Source organism: Alternaria dauci, chromosome 10, assembly GCF_042100115.1.
Source record: "Alternaria dauci strain A2016 chromosome 10, whole genome shotgun sequence".
NCBI classification, from domain to species: Eukaryota; Fungi; Ascomycota; class Dothideomycetes; order Pleosporales; family Pleosporaceae; genus Alternaria; species Alternaria dauci.
Window position 1 is genome coordinate 789,459 of NC_091281.1, and position 19,270 is coordinate 808,728.

Sequence of the window (19,270 nt, forward strand, 5' to 3'; positions counted from 1 at the left end):
TGTGCGCGGATAGCGAGGCTCTCTGGTAATGCCAAACGCGTTACCCACACTGGAGCTGCGACTGAACGAAAACAAAAGTGAACAATCGTCAAAAATAACAAGTCGCAAGCGCAGTGGGTAGAGACACGGAATATCTAACGCGCTTGGCGTGTTACGGAAGGGCGGCCCCGGGATTGTCTTCTCCCGAGCTTACGATGACATTTCCTCCACAAAAAAAACTGGGCAGGGGGCCTTAGCCTTCCGCACAGCTAACCTGTCTGGTTTTTTCTGTCAAGGATCGGCGAACTTGACACAAGCTGCACAACTAAGGAATAATTATTCGTACGAGAGTTGAGAGCGTGCTACGACTATGCAGGAGGTCGCAGGTGTCGTCGGATGCGTTGCCCGGCTGATGTATAGACAGGGTACTGTACCCGTCGTAGCCCCAATGTATCTCGTGTAAGCTTCGGTGCATGCACCTGGAATCGAAGTACAGTACATGAGCTAAACGGAGCTGAATCCTCGTATGAAGCATAGTCCTCAGAAGAATGAGAATAAAGTCGCCTCGTCATCAGCCAAGCACTCATTGGCTGGCTGAATCGTAACAGGTCTTACCATCGCGGCATGCAGTCAGCATGCACGCGATCTAGAGTGTACTCTACAATGCCTATGATATCCGCGACCATACGATTGTGGATATAAGATCGCCTTTGAGATCGTCTCTCATGCTCGCAGTTGACGAGCACACAGATCAAAGCATAGCCAGGATGACAGAATTTGAAAAGGCGTACGATAAAGCCATTGAAGACAAAATCCTTCCCGGATATGCTCTACTCGCAGGCGACAAAGATGGTGTGTAATGGCACGCGACTTATGTGAATAGTATCTGACGATAGAGCAGGCAAGATCCTCTACTCGGGTGCAAAAGGCGTTCAGTCAATTGCAGAGGGCTCAACACGCCCTTTCCAACTTGATACTATATGCGCCATCGCATCAATGACGAAGCTCATGACCGCCGTGGCAGCCTTGAAATGCGTCGAGGAAGGGCTCATTACGCTCGATGAAGACGTAGCCAAACATCTGCCCAGTATTGGAAAGTACGGCATCATGACCAGTTTCGACGATCAAAAGAATGAGGCAGTCACTGTGCCCAATACCACGCCGATTACCCTGAGGTAAATTTGCACCATTCTGTTAGCTGATTGCCATCTGACCAAGGCAGGATGCTACTCAGTCACACGAACGGCCATGAGTATGACTGGTTCAATCCTGATCTGATGAAGTGGCGTGCAAGTCGCGGAGAGACCCCTTGGTGTGGACCGACTGTAGAAGAAAAGTCCACTCTGCCGCTTCTGTACGAGCCAGGTACCAGTTTCAGATATGGTGCCGGGTCAGATTGGGCGGGTAAACTCGTCGAGAAAGTGTCCGGGATGACACTTGATGCTTTCATGAAAGAGAAGATTTGGACGCCACTGGGCATACAAGACATCACCTTCTACCCAAAGAAGAGACCCGACATGGCAGATCGGACGGCGACTCTCAGCACACTAAATGATCAGGGTGAAGGACCAGTGGCGGATGCTAGTGGTTTCGACGTCCTGTTCGGTGCCACCGATTGCCTGGGAGGTGCTGGTGCCTTTGCGAGCGCTGAAGCCTACTTTACCTTCCTTCAGTCTGTTCTAAGGCGTGATCCCAAGCTATTAGGGGAAGATTCCTGGACGGAGCTCTTCAAGCCACAGTGTGATGAGAAGTGCAAACAAGAGTTCAACAACTACCTCAAGAGTTCACCGCTGCATACGCAGTATCTCGGCATGTGTCTGCCAACGGATATCGAGAAGCAATGGTCGTTCGCTGGCATGATTGTTGAACAGGGCGAACAAGGACGCATGAACCCTGGGACCATCTTCTGGGGAGGCGTACCGAGCATGACCTGGTATCTCGATTTCGAAGCTGGGGTCTGTGGCGTGGCGTTCTGCCAGGTCATACCACCAATGAGCCCGAGTATACTGAAGCTACACGAGCTGTTTCAGAGAGCAATGTATGAGAAGGTTGCAGCCTCATGAGTCAGAATATATTAGATGAAGGTTGAGTGGTCGAGGATAGGTACGGTATGGTCGAGAGAGGGGTCGGTCGGTCCGTGCACTTATCGATAGGAGGTCACCATGTCACTTCGCAGCTGGACAAGCTCTGATTCCTTCTATCCACAGCATGAACTCTCCCATTCTCTTAACGTGCCATACTCAAAGGTCTTGAAGCATCCCGAATCTACGGCTATAAACTCTAGGTTTCAAACAGCGACGCATCGCTTGAACATGATGTTGTTTATCCAGTATGCCTCCAATACTTCGTTGCCAAACTATCCACTTGTGTTTCAACGCGTAGTGATATCATTGGTAAGCTTTACCTAACCTCCGGTAAAACGTAGCACACCCGTAGGGCGGCCCCCGCATTATAGACTCGACATATATGCACGCCTAGGCTGCTTGCCTAGCGCCTGTTGCCTACAGAGGTGCAGTGGCATCTCTATATAGCCTGATGGTCTCGTCGGCTTTCTGTTCAAGGCCTCTCACTCTCAAATCCGCGAGTACTAACGTTTGCTGCCGCTATCTGCCCGATCCTATTGTTCAGGACTGAGGAGCATCTCTAGACGTCCCGGTATAGCCAATCTACCGAGATTCTGCCCCTAGTGTACGCTTGCGTCATCTGCCATGGCGACTTCATCGGGTAGTGTGTTTGGCGCGACGCTTCAGACGATCACCACTACAAAACTCGAAGAGCTCGCGAAGCAGCGCGCTGTCTTTGAAGAAGAGTATGCTGCGCTCGTCGCTGCTGCGAAAGTTGAGACAGACCCGCTCAAGCGACTGTGTCTCCTTCTTGACGGATCAAAAACATGTCTTGGCCTCCAAACAGAAAAAAGGAGCAAGAACGGTCGCACAGGGCAAGTGATCGGCGGATCATCCAAAAACACACGTCTCGAGACTGACCTCAAGAATCTCGATCGCTTCATCGAGCAGGCGCGATTCGATCCTTCCGTTTCATCTAAAGTTCTTTCGGATTGGGAAGAAACCCTCTTGAGATACCTCTCGATCCAGTCTACCAGATTTCAGTATGCCGACCTTTACGGCAAACTTGTGACTGAGTGGCTCTCTTCTGAGGGACACACAAGCGAAGATGGCCATGTTGAAATGGGCGAGGATTTTGAGGAACTACCCGGTGCTAAGAAGCTTGCGTCCCGCGCTGAGTGGGAGAAAGACGTCTTCCACGCGGCTGAAGTAGACGAGCAAGCTCTGAGATCATACCTTGATGAGTTGTTCAAGACAGATAGCAAGGATGGCTCTACTGCCATTCTCGAATTGCGCCAAAAGGTTGAAGACTTCGAACTCAGTTTCAAGGGCTCGACATCCTTCAACAACTATACCCTTCGCTCAACCATATAGGGGCTTTTGAACTCCGATCTTCTCACAAACGAGAAGCGAGAGGCACTCAGGGACTTTCTCAGCAATGGTAAATCCACGTGGCGTTTGCAAAGTTCTCATAGCTGATGACCCGACAGACGTGATACTCGCGGAGTTATGTGACATCCTCAACGTGCGCATAACGGCCCTTGATCGCTGGACTTGGGGCCCATTTGTACTTCTAGAACAGAGGAGGAAGATTAACGGTGACTTTTCCATTCACCTTGATCCGGACCTTCTTCAGGCCATCTTCCTCCATCACATTGGTGTGAAGTGGTGAGTTGTCATCATTCCAAATAACACAAGTGTTATGTCTGACTGCTCAACACTTAGGTCCGTGTTCTTCAAATCGGCATTCTTAGACACGCACAAGCATGTAGCCTGGAAGAGAAATTTCACAGAGGTTTCAAAGACCGACCGTCTGCGACGATCATATTTTCTGGGCGACCAAGGCACCCAAATTCATTCGACCGTTGAAAAGAAGCGGGAAAGCGTACATCGCAACAGATATTTTGCCCACCAGCTGTTGGACTATGACACCCAGCAAATTGAGGCAGGTGAAGGTGAAGAGGAAGCAGAGTACGGAGATTACATTGTCCAAAAGCTTCAAAAGGCATCAGCACAGGGAATGCACTACAATGCGGTTCAGGTTCGAAGTACGGGTCGTGCGAAGCAAACAGCAAGGCTTCCTTCCGGTGCCAATCGGATGTTACGTGATGCGTCTTCAGACTCCGAGCAATTTGAAACTATAGAGGAATTCGAGGCAACAAAGGACGATAGAGACTCGTATAGCGACGGAGATCAGGAATACCGCCGTCAGTCCAAGAAACCGATGCAAGCAAAGCAAACGCTACTTCACCTCGTATCCACTGAAATCGTACTGAATACAAGATTACACGGACAACTGTACTGTCTGCATACAACTTTCGATTCCTGGAACCCATTGTTGCCGCATCAAACCATTTCCACCGTTCTAGACTTCCTTGGAGTATCGGGCAAATGGCAGAAGTTCTTTGCGCGTTACCTGCAGGCACCACTGAAGTTCATGGACGATCCGTCATCCGAGCCGCGCTTGCGTCGTCGAGGAATGCCAGGTTCCCATGCCCTGAGTGATACATTGGGGGAGGCCGTGCTTTTCTGTCTGGATTTCGCTGTGAACCAAGCCACTGGCGGGCCGGACCTGCACCGTCTCGGCGACGACGTGTGGTTCTGGAACCAGGATCACAATACGTGCACTAATGCCTGGGAAAGTATTGTCAAGTTCGTTGATATTACGGGAGTCAAGGTAAGTTGTTTAGCAAAAATCACGATGACAAATTAGCTTACAGTAGGTTCAGTTAGATGGGAAGAAAACAGGCAGTGTTCGCGTCTCGCACAACGCCGATGCTGAGACTGACGATCGCCTGCCGAAAGGCGATATCCGATGGGGCTTCTTGCAGCTTGATCCAAAGAGTGGAAGGTTTAAGATCGATCAAAAGATGGTCGATGGCCATGTGGAAGAACTACGCACTCAGCTGCAAGGCAAAATGAAGAGTGTTATCGACTACATACAAGTGTGGGCAAGTAGTTCAATTCGATTGGTTCGGCGGCAAAACAGCTGACGAAATGAAACAGAACTCCTACGCAGCTACCTTCTTCAGCTCCAACTTCGGGATGGCTGCCAATTGCTTTGGCCGCGATCACGTTGACATGATGCTCACCACCCATTGCCACATTCAAAACAGCATTTTCCCTAATGGCAGCATTGTGCAGCACCTAAAGACGAGGATAAAAGAGCGCTTCTCTGTCGAAGACGTCCCGGATGGATTTCTCTTCTTCCCCGTCGAGCTCGGAGGTCTGGACCTGAAATCTCCATTCGTCGGCTTATTGCAAATCCGGGATTCGGTGAAAGAGAACCCATACGACCTACTGGATGAGTACGAAGATACCCTGCGCAGTGACTATAACACTGTTAAGCGCGCGTTCGATAAAGGTGTTCGCCGTAATCAACGTCGCAATGCCGAGGATGCGAACTGGAAGCCTGAAGACCCTGATACGTTCTTCTCATTTGAAGAATTTGCCAGGTATCCTGAGGCATTCATGAGTATCGGCAGAGCGAACCTGGTAGATGTTTACAAGGAGTTGCTTGAGCAACCGCAGGAAAAGTCCATCGACGCAAGTGAGCCTGTGCTGCACGCCCAGCAGCAACTCCAGGGTCAGAACAACTTACGCGGTATCACCGCCCATTGGGATTCGATGGAAGCCTACTGGAAGTGGATCACACAGATGTACGGCCTGGAGATGATTGATAAGTTCGGTGGCCTCAATGTGGTAGACTTCGGGCTGCTGCCCATTGGCATGGTATCTATGTTCCGGCAGAGGCGTACCAAGTGGCAGGGCTAAGCGCAGTCAGAGCGCAGTCAGAGCGCAGTCAGAGCGCAGGAGCTGTTCATGACTCCTGCATGTTTGTAGTCTTGTGCGTTAGGCGCATTAGTCAGTCGACAACGGATGCGTCAGATCGACCTTGAGCAAGGCTTATGTCTGGCCATGTTACCGCGTCTTAGCGCCTCCCCCGCATTCCTCTTGAACGACCTAAACACTATCTTTCCCTCATCTCTGACTTGCAAAGCGTTGCTTTAATCGTACACTATGTGCCCAGTCAATGGCATGATTTGCGCAACATTCATGATTCATGCTCTCGCTGTTTGCTCCGCCTTGCACCCTGCGAACGTGCTGTATAAGGCCTTCACATGCTATTCAGCCAACCCTGCGTCAACGTCATGAGGCCGACTAGCAGCAGATTGCATCTTATCAGTGTAGGATGTACCAGTGGTTCGGTAATTGACAACTTATTGTAATGCTTATTTGAACGACAGAAACCTCCTGCTGTCTGCCCAAGCGAACAGCTTCATTGCCGGAGCCACCTGCGACATCCAGTGGATCATTAGGACAACTTCGGAGCTACAGGACTCCTAAAGTACCTACAAGAGTACGGAGCGAAGCCCCCCACCACATAGCAATGCTGGTAGTGCACAGTACGGAGGTCTCCAGGGCTGCCACGCCTCTTGCCCGGCGCGACGACGCCAGCCCACAACGCCTCACGTATCCCCAGGTCCCCAACAATGCCCAGACAGTGCCAGCAGCAACCGCCCAGCCACCCTTTGTCCACTGATAGAGCACTACGAGTTTGCTAGGCCAGGGCTATCGCGCGACGACCCGACAGGCGGCCACACTACATGGGCAGTAACACGGATGGTGTTCATGCAAGCTGTCCACAAGGAGCCAACCAGCCACAGGGAGCATTCCGACGGCTTCAAAGAGACGCAACACTGAGCAATAATATGGATTCGTGGGATTGTTAGCCCACGCTAGCAAATGACGTTATCGGCAGGCGCTCTCGGCACCACCTCAAGACAAGGAAAGTGCCATGATCCGCGAAGGAATTAGCGAGCCATCTCACCCCCAACGAGCCAAATTCCCCACGCTTTACATCACTCAGCGAGAAGCATCGATTCGACTTATGGAGAGTGCACTTCAATAAATAAGACGTTGGGCGCCCGTCACTCGCAAGCTCTGACTCTCCATCTGCCCCTCTTTGGAAAATTCCAGACCATGTCCGTCATCGACACTACCAAGGACCTTTCGGCACTTTTCACGAAACAGGCCTGCGCTACCCCGGACCTGATTGCATTGGAAGACGACAAGCATACGTACACTTACCAAGAGCTCCACGATAAAGTCGCTGCCCTCGCCGAACGGCTGCGGGGCCATGGCGTCGGCCGCGACAGCTTGGTTGGTGTCCTGTTGCCGCGATCCGCCGACTATGTAATCGCCTGTCTAGCAGCACTACGGGCCGGTGGTGCATTTTTGGTCTTGGAACTGGCTTATCCTCCAGATCTCCTTGCCGACGTTCTCGAGGATGCTCAACCAGCTGTCATAGTTACTATCAGTGCCGAAGTCGGCAAAATCAAGGGAAGCACCCCGCTCGTTGTTCTGGATGAAACCAGTTCAACCACGAACGGTCAGGTAGATGAGTCGCAGCTGAAGCCACTGCCCGAGGAGACTGATTTAGACCGCTTGGCATTTGTTGCATACTCCAGTGGAACGACTGGCAAGCCGAAAGGCATCGCAAATCCACATCGAGCAGCAGTCCTCTCGTACAACCTCCGCTTCGGACTCTCGGACGTACAACCAGGCGATCGAGTAGCCTGCAATGTCTTTTTCGTATGGGAAATTATACGCCCACTGCTGCGAGGTGCGACAGTTGTTGCCGTACCGGACGAAGCAAGCTATGACCCGCGCATGCTCGTGGACCTGCTTGCCTCCAAGAAGATCACCGAGACTCTCTTTACACCAACTCTTTTCTCTGCCGTTCTTGCTCGTCACCAAGCGCTAGAAACGCGTCTGCCGAACCTGAAGACTGTTTGGCTGAACGGCGAAGTTGTGACCACCGACCTCGCACGTCGCGGCATCAAAGCTTTACCCAATACCCGCCTGCTCAACGTATACAGCGCTTGTGAGACACATGAGATTGCTTCTGGAGATATCAAGGACATGCTTGACAAACTGGATAAGGATGCCGCCTACTGTCCTGTAGGACCGCCACTCATCGATAGGAAACACATCTATATCGTGGACGAAAGCGGCCAGAAGGTAGATGACGGAGAGAACGGCGAGCTTTGCGTAGGTGGGCATTTGCTTGCTCGAGGATACCTCAATCGTCCGGAGACTACCGCCAAGGCTTTCATTCGGAACCAGTACAGCTCGGAGATCGGTGCTCGTATGTACAGGACTGGCGATAAAGCACGCCTCTTGTCGAACGGGTTGCTTGAGATTACTGGCCGTGTTGGCGCTATGATCAAAATCCGTGGATACTCTGTGGTCCCTGGAAAAGTCGAGAGCGCAATTCTCAACCACCTAGCGGTCAGCCACTGCGCTGTAGTACCTTTCGGAGAAGGCATTGACAGACAGCTGGTCGCGTACATCGTGAGAGACAAGGATACATCCGCAGAGCGTCCAGAAGTTGAAATCGACCGAACCGGCCGCAGCTCGACTGCCAGGCGTATGTTGATGGCATATCTTGCCCATTATATGATACCCGCGCTCTGGGTGGAGATGGATAGCCTTCCAACAAGCGATGTGTCTGGGAAGGTTAATCTCAAAGCTCTTCCTCCTCCCAGGCCTGCATCTCCAACTGGAAGCGCACGAAAATTCGAGCAGAGCCCCATCTCCATTGAGCAAATCACGGAAATCTGGGCATCAATATTGAGCATCAGCCCAAGCTCCATCACTCCCGAGTACAATTTCTTCGATCTGGGTGGTCACTCACTCCTACTTGCCGACTTGGCTGCGCGTTTGTCAAACACTTTCGGATTTAGAGTGCCAGTGGCGCGCCTCGCTACTCCAGCAACGCTTAATGGGCACCTGGACACTGTCCGTGCTATTCGTGACGGACACACCGCCGAAGTACAGGAAAACCTACCTGCTGTTTTACGTGCAGATTCTGTACTGGACAAGGAGATCCAACCCAAAGATGCCAAGATGTGTGCGCTCAAGGATGCCAAGACCGTGCTACTTACTGGTGTCACTGGCTTTTTGGGTGCTTTCCTTCTCAGAGATCTACTCGAAAGCACGTCAGCTCAGATTGTATGCATGGTCCGATTCGCCGATTCCTCGCAAGACGACATACCTGCCGGTATTGCCAGGATACGCAGGAATCTGTTGGACTTTGGTCTGTGGAGCGATAACATCATGGAGCGTGTCGAGATTCTTCCAGGAAACCTGTCACGTAAGCGATTTGGTCTCGCTCCTGACACGTTCAAGACGCTGGCGGAACGCCTTGATGTGATAGTTCATGCGGCTGCCACTGTCAACTTAGTCTATCCCTACGCTGCGTTACAGAAGCCCAACGTTGGTGGTACGAGAGAGATCCTTCGTCTTGCTGCTCAAGGTGGTGCCACCGTGCAGTACATTTCTACTAACGGAGTGCTCCTTCCGGCCAAAGGTCGCGAAGGGTGGTCAGAAGATGCCATGCTTGGGGTTGATGAAGTTACCAAACTCGCTGATGGTTACGGCCAGACCAAGTGGGTGGCCGAACAGCTTGCTCTGGAGGCTGGTCGAAGAGGTCTTCCTATCAAGATCCACCGTCTTGGAACTATCAGTGGCCATAGCGAGACAGGTGCTGCTAATGCGTGGGATCTGTTGACGGCCATGATTGTTGAATCAATCAGAATCGGCCACTACCCGGATGTCAAGGGCTGGCGCGCAGAGATGACCCCGGTTGATTTCGTCAGCAAGGCCATAATGCACCTCAGCAACCAGACCGAGACTGAACAGACCATTTTCCATATTGGAGACCCCGATCCAGTCGATATCAGTAAGGTCTTTGAGGACCTCAACGCGCTAGGCTACCCAACTCAGCCAGTGGAATTTGAGAAGTGGACTAGTCTTTGGGATGACAAGCGAGGTTCTGCCAAAGGTGGTGATGGTGCCTTCACGGTTGATATCCTGCGAAGCGGTATGCCTAGCATCGAGTTCCTTAGAGATGTCGTCGTACTCGATAACGCGAAGACTAGGCCGCTACGACTTGCAGTAGAGCGTCCGAAGGTGGACCAGGTACTTCTGGAGACTTACACACGGCACTGGTATGCACGAGGTTGGCTACCAAAGCCTCCTACACGACAGGACGCTACAGGTGGATCTGCTAGACTTCCTCGAAGAGGTCCCCTTTTCGGTAAGGTTGCCGTAGTCATGGGTGCATCATCTGGTATCGGCGCCGCCACAGCCACTGCTCTTGCCCGCGAGGGCTGCCATGTCGCCCTCGCAGCTCGCCGCATCGACGCTCTTGAAGATCTAAAGAAGCGACTCGTCATCCGTGAAGGCAAGATCATTACACAGAAGACCGATGTTACCGACAAAGCTCAGGTCGAAGCCCTTGTTGCTGCAGCAGAGAGTCAACTTGGACCTGTCGATATCTTCGTGAATGTCTCCGGAGTGATGTACTTCACCATGATGGCCAATACATACACAGACCAGTGGAACCAAACCGTCGACGTCAATTGCAAAGGTCTCCTCAACGTCATCTCTTCCATCGTACCTTCGATGCTCAAGCGCGGAAAGGGCCATCTCCTTGCTATCTCCTCTGATGCTGGACGCAAGGTTTTTCCTGGTCTGGGCGTCTACTCGGCATCTAAGTTCTTCGTCGAAGCTACACTACAAAGTTTAAGACTAGAGACTGCCGGTACTGGGCTAAGAGTCACTTCCGTGCAGCCAGGAAATGTAACGACGGACCTCTTGGGCATGAGCACAGACCAGGAAGCACTGAAGAAGTTTGGAGAGCCAAGTGGGGCGAAGGTGCTCGATCCAGAGAATGTCGCGGAGTGCATTGTGTATGCGCTTAAGCAGCCAGAGCACGTTTCCGTGAACGAGGTGCTTATTGAGCCAAGAGACGAGCCCATCTAGATGCCATTGTCGGGTAAGTAAACTTAGATACACGCTTCGCTACGATTCACGATGAGGCCGTACTTTGTCCGGCATGATTCAAGACAAACATTTTTGCTACAGTTACAAATGACCTCATCTATATGGATCGACTAAGCACAAAAGTCACCATGCTTCTTCCCGGCACCTGCGCGCTAACCCTACTCCCATCCGCAGCCAACGTCGCCACTATCTCGTCGCAGTCATGCTCATTGTTCGTGATCCATGCCTTGGCCGCCAACGCAACAAAGCTGTTCACTGTGACCGTCACTACACCTGCTGCTGTCCCTCCTTGTATAACTTGCACTGCCAAGCTTCCATCCGTATTCCTAAAGGCACTGACTCGACTCCCACTCGGACCGCCGCTCGCGCCTATCCTCACCGCGCCTGGTCGCACATGCCTACTCCAATTCGCGAAGGCCCAAAGACGCTTACTAGGTATGACTGACTTCTTGTCATCAGAGATGCGGATGAGCTTGCTGTTTGTTGCTCCACCTTGGACGCCAATCCAGTACAAGTAGGCTGAGGCGTTGGCAGTTGTGAGGGCAGCATGGATTTTGTTCGCCCAATTCAATCCTTCGCCTGCGCCATTGTTACTATAAAATGCTGTGGCCCAAGGGCCTTGAAGATCCGCATTTTCTGTCTGCCAGACGTTATGTGGGGTATTTATTGGGCTGTTGGGCTGGGATGTGTAGGAACTGGATGGCTGTTAGTGGACGGAATCGATGCTCATGAGGAGAAGAAGAGACTTACTGCGCAGTGATTGTACCTAACATACCACTCACGCTGCTTAGGGCACCCATCATACCCTGTTGACTATTCCACCCTTCAGCATCACAGCAGGTGACTTTGACATTCGTAAGATTTGCTTTATCGAGCGTCGGCCTGAGCACTTTGATGAAGTCTGCGGCCTGTTGTCCGTTGCTTCTCATACTGGCATAACTCGTCGTAAGATCAGGTTCGTTCAAGAATCCCAGATGCGTGATGTTTACGCCGACATCCTTGTAGTAAATGATGTACTGGACCAGGTAGTTTGCGTACGCTTGTTTCCAATCTCCACTCGAACAGATAGCTCCAGATACTCCACAAAGCGATCCTCCGTTTGCATCATTGTTGTTCGTTTTCATGTAGCCTGGTGCTGACCATGCGTTTGCATACACAGTACCCACGCCATACGTCTTGACTGCCTCCGTACTGATCCAAACTTGGCTATTATCGTTACCATCCCATATGTATTTCGGCACTGCATTTGGACTACCGGGGCTCTTGGGTTGAATGGAAACCATGTGGTCGCTGCTGGAATCCGGGGATGAACCAATGCCGTTTCTCAGGATAGAAAGGCCGGCGCCTGACGTGCGGTTAAAGAGTAGATCTAGAGCGTAGCGTTGAAGTGAGGGTGAGAGGGCGCGCATTTGGTTTGCGCGTTGAAAGGTTTCGGATATACCGAAGCCATCTATGGTCTGGTAGGTTTTGGCTGGGTCGACGGCTATGGTGGATGATTGTCGGGGATGAAGAGCTGCGAATGTACTCGCGAATATCGTGAGCGCCAGGACGACATATGCAGGGAATGCCATGGTGAGAGTCTAATGAGTCGACTTCTTTGCACTGCGTCTTGGGATTTGCAGGAGCGACTGATATATTGTTGGCTGTTATGAGATGTGGTAGCCAAGCTTTTTTATATTTGTATTCTCCGTTTAGCCTTTACCCATATGAAAGAAGCTGTCGTAGGGAAGCTACTGAAATCCAGCCCCACAAACACCTTCAGGACAACAGACTTTACGTTTGGTAGTGGGTGGGTCGTCTACTCAGTGTTCGCTGCCCTTGAGATCAACGCTAGCTGCAATACTATTATCAGTGGTGGAATATTTTGTGAACATCTCCATCAAGCTTATGAGGACTATACAGGTATTGCTGAATGCAGGAACAGATACGAGGGTCGCGTTGCCTACAAGGAAATGGATGGTAGACAAGATCGGAATATGACAGACAACTAACGCATCAAGCCGGCCGTGTGCTAGATTCCGATTTCGTGTGTTACATCGTCATCCCCATGTGACTTTACTTGGACGTTGTGATGATGAAGAGTAGAAGGCTTCCATTCATGGTTGAGGCTCTCGCATATACGGCGGTTCCGCTAGTGTCTTGGCAGTCGTCAATCCAGCAATTCGCGGAAGAGCGACTGTCCTCACAGCATCAATCACCCACCATGGCCAACCCAGCAAAAGTAGACGACGTGGCGCATGCATCTGACGCCCCTTCAAAGGCCGATCAAGATGTTATTACCGTGTCTGCACCACCAAAAATCGACGAAGCGGAAGCCTCAACCACCATGAACGCGATCGAAACACCTGCACCGGATGCGACTTCAAATCAGGAACCTGCTGTGCCAGAAGACAACTCCGTCGCCAAAACAACAAATCCCGACCCAAAGGCAGCCCTTGCCGCGCGAATGGCCCGCTTCAAAGCGCTCCAAACTGCCAAAGTAAACGGCCGTAAAGCGACAGAGCGCGAGGTCCGCGATGCTGAAGATCGTAGCTCTCGTCTTGCGCAAATCTCCAAACTCGGCGCACTCAACGAGAAAGCCTCGTACAAACTCTTGAAATCTGAAGATCCTGATTTTGAGCGCAAAAGGAATTGGGACTACACGGTCGAAGAGAGCGAAAGTTGGGACAAGAGACTCAAGAAGAAAGCAAAGAACAGGGAAGGTGTCGCGTTTGCAGACTACAGAAACGAGGCGAACAAGGTGTACAAAAGGCAGATTGGTCAGATGAGCAAAGTGGACATGGAAGCGTACGCAGAGGAGAAAGCAAAGAAACTGCAGGCGCAAGTCTCTTCCGGCCTCCTCCAACTTGTTGAGACGGATGCGGGAGAGATTTACACAGTCGACAGCCAAGGGCGCATCAACACACCAGTCGACGAAGCGTATAGTCACGATCACAAGCCATCCAAAGAAGCCGTCGATAGGCTAGTAGAAGACCTGGAGAAGGGCGAGCGTGCAAGGTTGAAGGCCAGGGCCGCGAGGGGCATACGCGACGAACAGGATGTGGGCGATGTTACGTACATTAACCAGAAGAACAAACAGTTCAACGACAAGCTCTCGCGCTTCTACAATCGATACACAAGCGAGATACGCGACAGCTTCGAGCGAGGAACGGCCATCTAGGAAGGCGAGAAAACGATACTGTACTATTATACCCTGGCATTTTGCTCTCAAGGGCCGGCGTTGTCCATGCGAAAAGACATTGGGAATTCTGGCGTTACACTTGTTGCATTACGGTACGAGGTTCCACTCGGACTTGACACCAGACATAGCTTAAAGTCTGAAATATAATTGTATTCTTGGATATCATGCGCCTCACTTTACATCATACTACTCAACACCCTGTTCACATCCTGGCCTGGCTCGGGCTTCTTCATCGCCTTGCTCGTAGTCGTGTGTTGCGAAAACTCTAGCCTCCCCTTTCTCTTCTTTGGCTTCCCATCTGCTTCGTGCACTGCTTCTGCTGCCTCCACCACCGCATCATCACCACCAACGTCATCCCCTCTCTTCCGCCTTGTAGCCTCAATTCCACTAGCAACTTTGCCCCTCTCCACATTCTCCAAGAAGGCCTTGTTCTCCTTCTTTCCTTGTGATATCTCGAACCTGAGTCTCGCCGCACGCTCTGCGTTCTCATTCTGGATCTGCTCGACCAGATTATGCCACTTCACTCCGCTCAAGTATCGGATATTCCACACTTCGTCATGCCACCTGCCCCTCTTCTTCCCGCCCATTGTTTGTGCATTCAAGTTCTCGGCGACGAACTTGGCGTCGCGCTTGTGTATAAATTCTACCCAGCCATCAAGGAAGAGTTTGCGACGCGTGCCTCCGTTGCGCAGGCGCTGAGTACGGGAGGTGCTGGTTTCGGGGGTCAGGAAAATGCGACCCACTGCTCCATACGGTGTCAAGAGAGAGCGCATTACGGCTGGCTTCATGAAGGGTGGGACGCGTGAGAGGTATATAACGCCGGACTTGTCTTTCTTGAGTGATGATGGTGGTAAGGCTTTTCCAAGCTTTGTGGATTGTAGCTTTAGTTCGGAGGGAAGGGATGCGGCGAGCTTCTCGAGGTGTGCTAATTCGGCGTTTTTCGAGGGAAAGCGCTTCGGTGCGTATTGCTCGTCGTCATCGTCCTCTCCATCTTCCACGTCGTCTTCGCCAGAATCATTCACCTCCTCGTCTTGTTCTTCGTCTTCAGAATCGTGGCCTACTTTTTGTCGCTTTGATGCCGGGAGCATGCGCGCTCTGCTCTCTTCCTCGGAATCGTAGTCTCTCTCCTCATCCTCGCTTTCCTCGACGTCGAGGTACTCGTTTCGTTTGCGTGTGGCCATTGCTGCGGCGTACTAAACGCTGTGAAAAGAAGGTGTGTTAGACAGGAATATATGCGAGCGGCGTTGCTTGGGCTGAGTAAAGTCTGTCGCAATGTCGGGCGATATGCTGGCGCACTGGTTCAGTCGAAACTTTTGCGGAGAAGTCGCGGAGGTTACAGCAGAGTAACTTTTGGGTGGGGCCTGATTTAGCGCCTTGGCGACATGTGGCGCATCGTCCAGCCCAGCCTTCCTTCTTTCCTTTGTCTTTTCACATCCACTCCATATCCATCCACACCACATCCACCATCCACAAATATGGGAGGCGACCTCAACCTGAAGAAATCCTGGCATCCGCACCTGCGCAAGAATCAAGAGAGGGTATGGAAAGAGGAGAAGTCTGCGCTCGAGGAACGCAAATTGATCGAGAAACTTCGCAAGGAACGCGAAGAAGAAGCACAAATCGAGGAACTCCAACGGCTACAGGCTGAGAATGGCGGCAAAGTTGTGCAGCGACGGGTGGACTGGATGTATGCGGGCCCAAGTGGCGATGCAGGCGTGACGGAAGAACGCGAGGGCTACCTACTGGGCAAGCGCAGGATCGACAATCTGTTGAAATCGAACGAAACACAGAGTCTACAGAAAGGTGCTGCTGTCGGCATCGATGCTGTCGCTGCCGATCCGAACGCGAATACCGCTCGCGACACGCACAAGAAAGTCCTGCAAGATCCGCTCCTCATGATACAGAAGCAGAAGATGGAGATGCAGCTGAAGGCTATGAAAGACGCGCAGAAAGAGGCCAAATATGCTGAGAAGCGCGAGAAAGAGAAGGAGCGAGAAAGAAAGCACAAGCATCGGGACAGGGAGCGGAGCAGAGAGCGGGAGCACAAACACAGCCGGCGCCATCGATCACGTTCGCCGCGCAGGAGGGATGACCGTGACGATCGTCGCGATCGTGACAGCCACCGCAGACGGTCAAGATCCCGTTCACGATCACCTTACCGCAAGCACGGCAGCCAGCGAGATCGTTCCCGATCACCGCATAGGAGGGAAGATCGCGGCGACCTTCGTGACCACCACACATACCGACGACGGGATCGTACGCCGCCTAGAAAACAACCCGACGATGCCAAAGCCCACCAGAGCGCGGCCGATCGTCTCGCTGCTATGCAAGCAGAGGCGACATCGCTCGAGGAGCAGCGGGCCGAGCGTGTTCGACAACAGGAAATCAAAGATAGAGAGGAGGAGGAAAGGCAGAAGAAAAATAGGGATGGTGGAAAACGCTTCATTTCGAGCATGCGCGGGCAAGCTTCTAATATGGATCTGGGCGACGCGATCGCTCGTGGACGCCAGAATCTGAGGGCAGAGATTGACGCTTGAGATTTGAAAGTTTGATCTATCGCGCTTGTAATTAACGAACAGTGAATTGATACCCTAGTCTGGCTTGATAAAGCTGGCTTCACTCTCGTTGCGTAAGTGCCGGGAACTTTCTCATGACGTGACCGCTAATCAGTATGTTTCTGATCGTCTGGCAGGCTTTAAAGCAAATTTGTATCACTGCTTCATTAAAATTCTCGGGAATATGGTGATCTCTTCTGCAGCAATATATACACAAGGCCCATGACCTCGATGCCTCCTGAGCCGGGCTACTAGCTTTTGGCACATTTTAGTCCTTCAACGCGTAGCCCCGTCTTCAGGCTTGCGCCATGCCTATGATGACACCGACACTAGTAGCTGTCTCGAGAGAAGCTCGTGCAAAGCACTTCTTCGGTTTTCTTGCATGTCCCCACAATAATTTCACAACGCCTCTCTCAAAGAGTTGCATGGCAGGCGGCTATCGACCACCATTCCAGCCTGCGGTCGGCGCAAAGAGGTCTTCCATGCTGTCGCCATCGCTTTTACCTGTCTTCGAACCGGAGACACTATACGATCTCGTCACGGCGATCCGACAATCCAACCTGTTGTCGACATGCTTGGCCGCATCTGCGTCTGCGACTGCGTCTGCGCTTTGTAGTTCGTAGCTCTTTTCCCCGCTTCGCTTCACAAACATCTTCAGTTTGCGAACTCTAGACCGGTCTCCGCTCCCGCTTCCGCTCGAGAGGGAAAGTATCCAGGGCATATACTGCTGTATGAAAGGCTTCAAGAGTGCAACACATGCGCAAATGACTCCGCCGTTGAGCTCGACTGTAGAGAAGATACACGCTTTGGCCACGTTGTAAGTCGAGTCGGGATCACTGATCATACTGTAGACGTATATGATGCGGACAGTGGATATGACAACCACGCTGCAGAGGCCGTCAGCACGTAGCCCGAGACGGCATATTGACTGGGTATGCTTACCCAGATCCCAGGGCGAACACCAAGCCCAATAACACCTTTTGTTTGATGGGCAGCTGCAAAGCGCGCAACATCGGTATCGGCAGACAGAGGATCAAGAAGTCTGTGATGATGTTTATACATGCCATGAACAGGTTGAGGTCCGTAAGGCACTTTTGGTCGGTATGCGTTCGCGGATTACATGGCCCGGCGGCGACAATAGTGATAGCCAATGAGTATCCGGTGACTAGGACTGCTAATGCGTAGATGGATGCTTGGACCTTCTGGTCCGGGTTGAGACGGTAGTAGAGTGCTAACAACGAAAGCTTAGCCAGAGCTGGCGTCCAAACATACACTACCATGATGCCAACGAGCATTTTCGTATAGCCCATCAGTTGCTCCATGGTCACATTCCAGAGGTGTTCACCGAAGCCGTATTGGAAGGCTGTACCTGAAGTCAGTCGCGTACACAGAGTGACCATGCGGCATACGCACATTGGAAGCATATGATCATCCATCCGATGCAGCCGCACCAACTGAGAACTACCAGTGCATCGTCCAGCCCCGTCATACGGCGGATGAAGATGCGAGTATACAGTCGTAGTCCGAGCACGATAGTGGAAAGTATTGTCATCACCACATACACCACGATGATCCTACTCTGAAGATCGGTTCGGTCACCACTGAAGTCTGTCTTAACACCGGGAGGCGCAGGCAAGACGCCCGACTCGGTCGTACTCGAAGTCATGATAGGTGGAGGATGCCGTGGGCTTGCAGGAAGAGACAGGACTTGGGAAAGAGGGCGGGATCGCTAGGACCTCGAGCTTACTTCCGGAATCGCAGCGAACTTATCTTTGGAGCAGCTTGAGTTACCATGCCAGCTCGACACGGGGGTACACAGGTGATCCTCTCTGTACAACCTTGCTTCTTCGACAGTGGAACCGTAAGATGCAGGCGCACGCTCCGGTCGCACAATGCTCTTGGATATGCGCTCTCCCATTTAAATGCCAGACAAGATCCTCATAAAACCACAAAAAGAGGAAGTACGTCCTTTTTGCCATGGTTATATCCGTCGTCCCAGTCCGCCCTAACCGCATGGAGGTCCTGCCACCGCCTCGCCTAACGGACTCCTACATCCCCGTCCCGAAAGGGCAGGCGCCGCATGCAGCGGCAACTCTGATTTACGTACTAAAGTCGCACACTACGGCGCTCCTGCATCTAGCAAGTTGGTGTTCGGAGAATTGAGGCTACACTACATTCCTTCTAGAGAACTAGACAGCTTTGAGCCACTAGAGAACTCCACGATATCAACAGGTTGGAAGGCTAACTGGGGATGAGTTTGTACCGAGGCGCTAGCCGGCTATGTACGATAGTGTGCGACAGAACCCAGCAATATAATGCTGACCCCTGCATGCTAATCAGTATGCGGCAACATTCCTGTTGCGGAGCACCAACTGAATTCGCAATATGCAGTTTGCAGGACGGACGGGGGCTGGGCATGTCCCACTCCAAATATCGGGACTGGTCGATCGGGTTCTCGCACCAGTTTTCCACGTGTGACTGTTTGCTTCCGAGCAAACAAGTCGCACTTGCAAATCCTCCACGTTCTGTACTCCCAATAAAAACCAAACACTGCAATCGCAACAGTGCAATACTGGTGCCCATCATATTTGATTGCAGAATACGTTTCGAGCGGTGAAGACGTCTCAATCAGGGAGCAG

At 51.9% G+C, this 19,270-nt stretch overlaps 9 protein-coding genes across 9 annotated transcripts; 6 read left to right on the plus strand and 3 right to left on the minus strand.

The window, feature by feature from the left end:
* The first annotated feature begins 718 nt into the window (after positions 1–718).
* Positions 719–2,144, plus strand: ACET3X_009673 (uncharacterized protein). The gene is made up of 3 exons (XM_069455814.1): positions 719–831; positions 881–1,154; positions 1,202–2,144. Exons 1-3 carry the CDS (start codon positions 747–749, stop codon positions 2,040–2,042), a joined length of 1,200 nt encoding a protein of 399 aa, XP_069302506.1. The 5' UTR covers positions 719–746; the 3' UTR covers positions 2,043–2,144.
* Positions 2,145–2,687: 543 nt separating this feature from the next.
* Positions 2,688–3,416, plus strand: ACET3X_009674 (uncharacterized protein; the record flags this gene model as incomplete). Its single annotated transcript, XM_069455815.1, has 1 exon — positions 2,688–3,416. The coding sequence occupies one exon, from the start codon at positions 2,688–2,690 to the stop codon at positions 3,414–3,416; it is 729 nt and encodes a 242-aa protein (XP_069302507.1).
* Positions 3,417–3,480: 64 nt separating this feature from the next.
* ACET3X_009675 (uncharacterized protein) lies at positions 3,481–5,816 on the plus strand (the record flags this gene model as incomplete). Its single annotated transcript, XM_069455816.1, has 4 exons — positions 3,481–3,710; positions 3,768–4,719; positions 4,772–4,993; positions 5,049–5,816. The coding sequence occupies 4 exons, from the start codon at positions 3,481–3,483 to the stop codon at positions 5,814–5,816; spliced, it is 2,172 nt and encodes a 723-aa protein (XP_069302508.1).
* A 185-nt stretch (positions 5,817–6,001) lies between these two features.
* ACET3X_009676 (uncharacterized protein) lies at positions 6,002–10,967 on the plus strand. The gene has a single exon (XM_069455817.1). The coding sequence runs from the start codon at positions 7,026–7,028 to the stop codon at positions 10,872–10,874; it is 3,849 nt and encodes a 1,282-aa protein (XP_069302509.1). The 5' UTR covers positions 6,002–7,025; the 3' UTR covers positions 10,875–10,967.
* A 578-nt stretch (positions 10,968–11,545) lies between these two features.
* On the minus strand, positions 11,546–12,466 carry ACET3X_009677 (uncharacterized protein; the record flags this gene model as incomplete). Its single annotated transcript, XM_069455818.1, has 2 exons — positions 11,546–11,590; positions 11,678–12,466. 2 exons carry the CDS (start codon positions 12,464–12,466, stop codon positions 11,546–11,548), a joined length of 834 nt encoding a protein of 277 aa, XP_069302510.1.
* Positions 12,467–13,098: 632 nt separating this feature from the next.
* On the plus strand, positions 13,099–14,055 carry ACET3X_009678 (uncharacterized protein; the record flags this gene model as incomplete). Its single annotated transcript, XM_069455819.1, has 1 exon — positions 13,099–14,055. The coding sequence occupies one exon, from the start codon at positions 13,099–13,101 to the stop codon at positions 14,053–14,055; it is 957 nt and encodes a 318-aa protein (XP_069302511.1).
* A 197-nt stretch (positions 14,056–14,252) lies between these two features.
* Positions 14,253–15,257, minus strand: ACET3X_009679 (uncharacterized protein; the record flags this gene model as incomplete). Its single annotated transcript, XM_069455821.1, has 1 exon — positions 14,253–15,257. The coding sequence occupies one exon, from the start codon at positions 15,255–15,257 to the stop codon at positions 14,253–14,255; it is 1,005 nt and encodes a 334-aa protein (XP_069302512.1).
* A 294-nt stretch (positions 15,258–15,551) lies between these two features.
* On the plus strand, positions 15,552–16,613 carry ACET3X_009680 (uncharacterized protein; the record flags this gene model as incomplete). The annotated part of the gene is made up of 1 exon (XM_069455822.1): positions 15,552–16,613. The coding sequence occupies one exon, from the start codon at positions 15,552–15,554 to the stop codon at positions 16,611–16,613; it is 1,062 nt and encodes a 353-aa protein (XP_069302513.1).
* A 454-nt stretch (positions 16,614–17,067) lies between these two features.
* Positions 17,068–18,297, minus strand: ACET3X_009681 (uncharacterized protein; the record flags this gene model as incomplete). Its single annotated transcript, XM_069455823.1, has 3 exons — positions 17,068–17,518; positions 17,574–17,994; positions 18,045–18,297. 3 exons carry the CDS (start codon positions 18,295–18,297, stop codon positions 17,068–17,070), a joined length of 1,125 nt encoding a protein of 374 aa, XP_069302514.1.
* Positions 18,298–19,270: the final 973 nt, after the last annotated feature.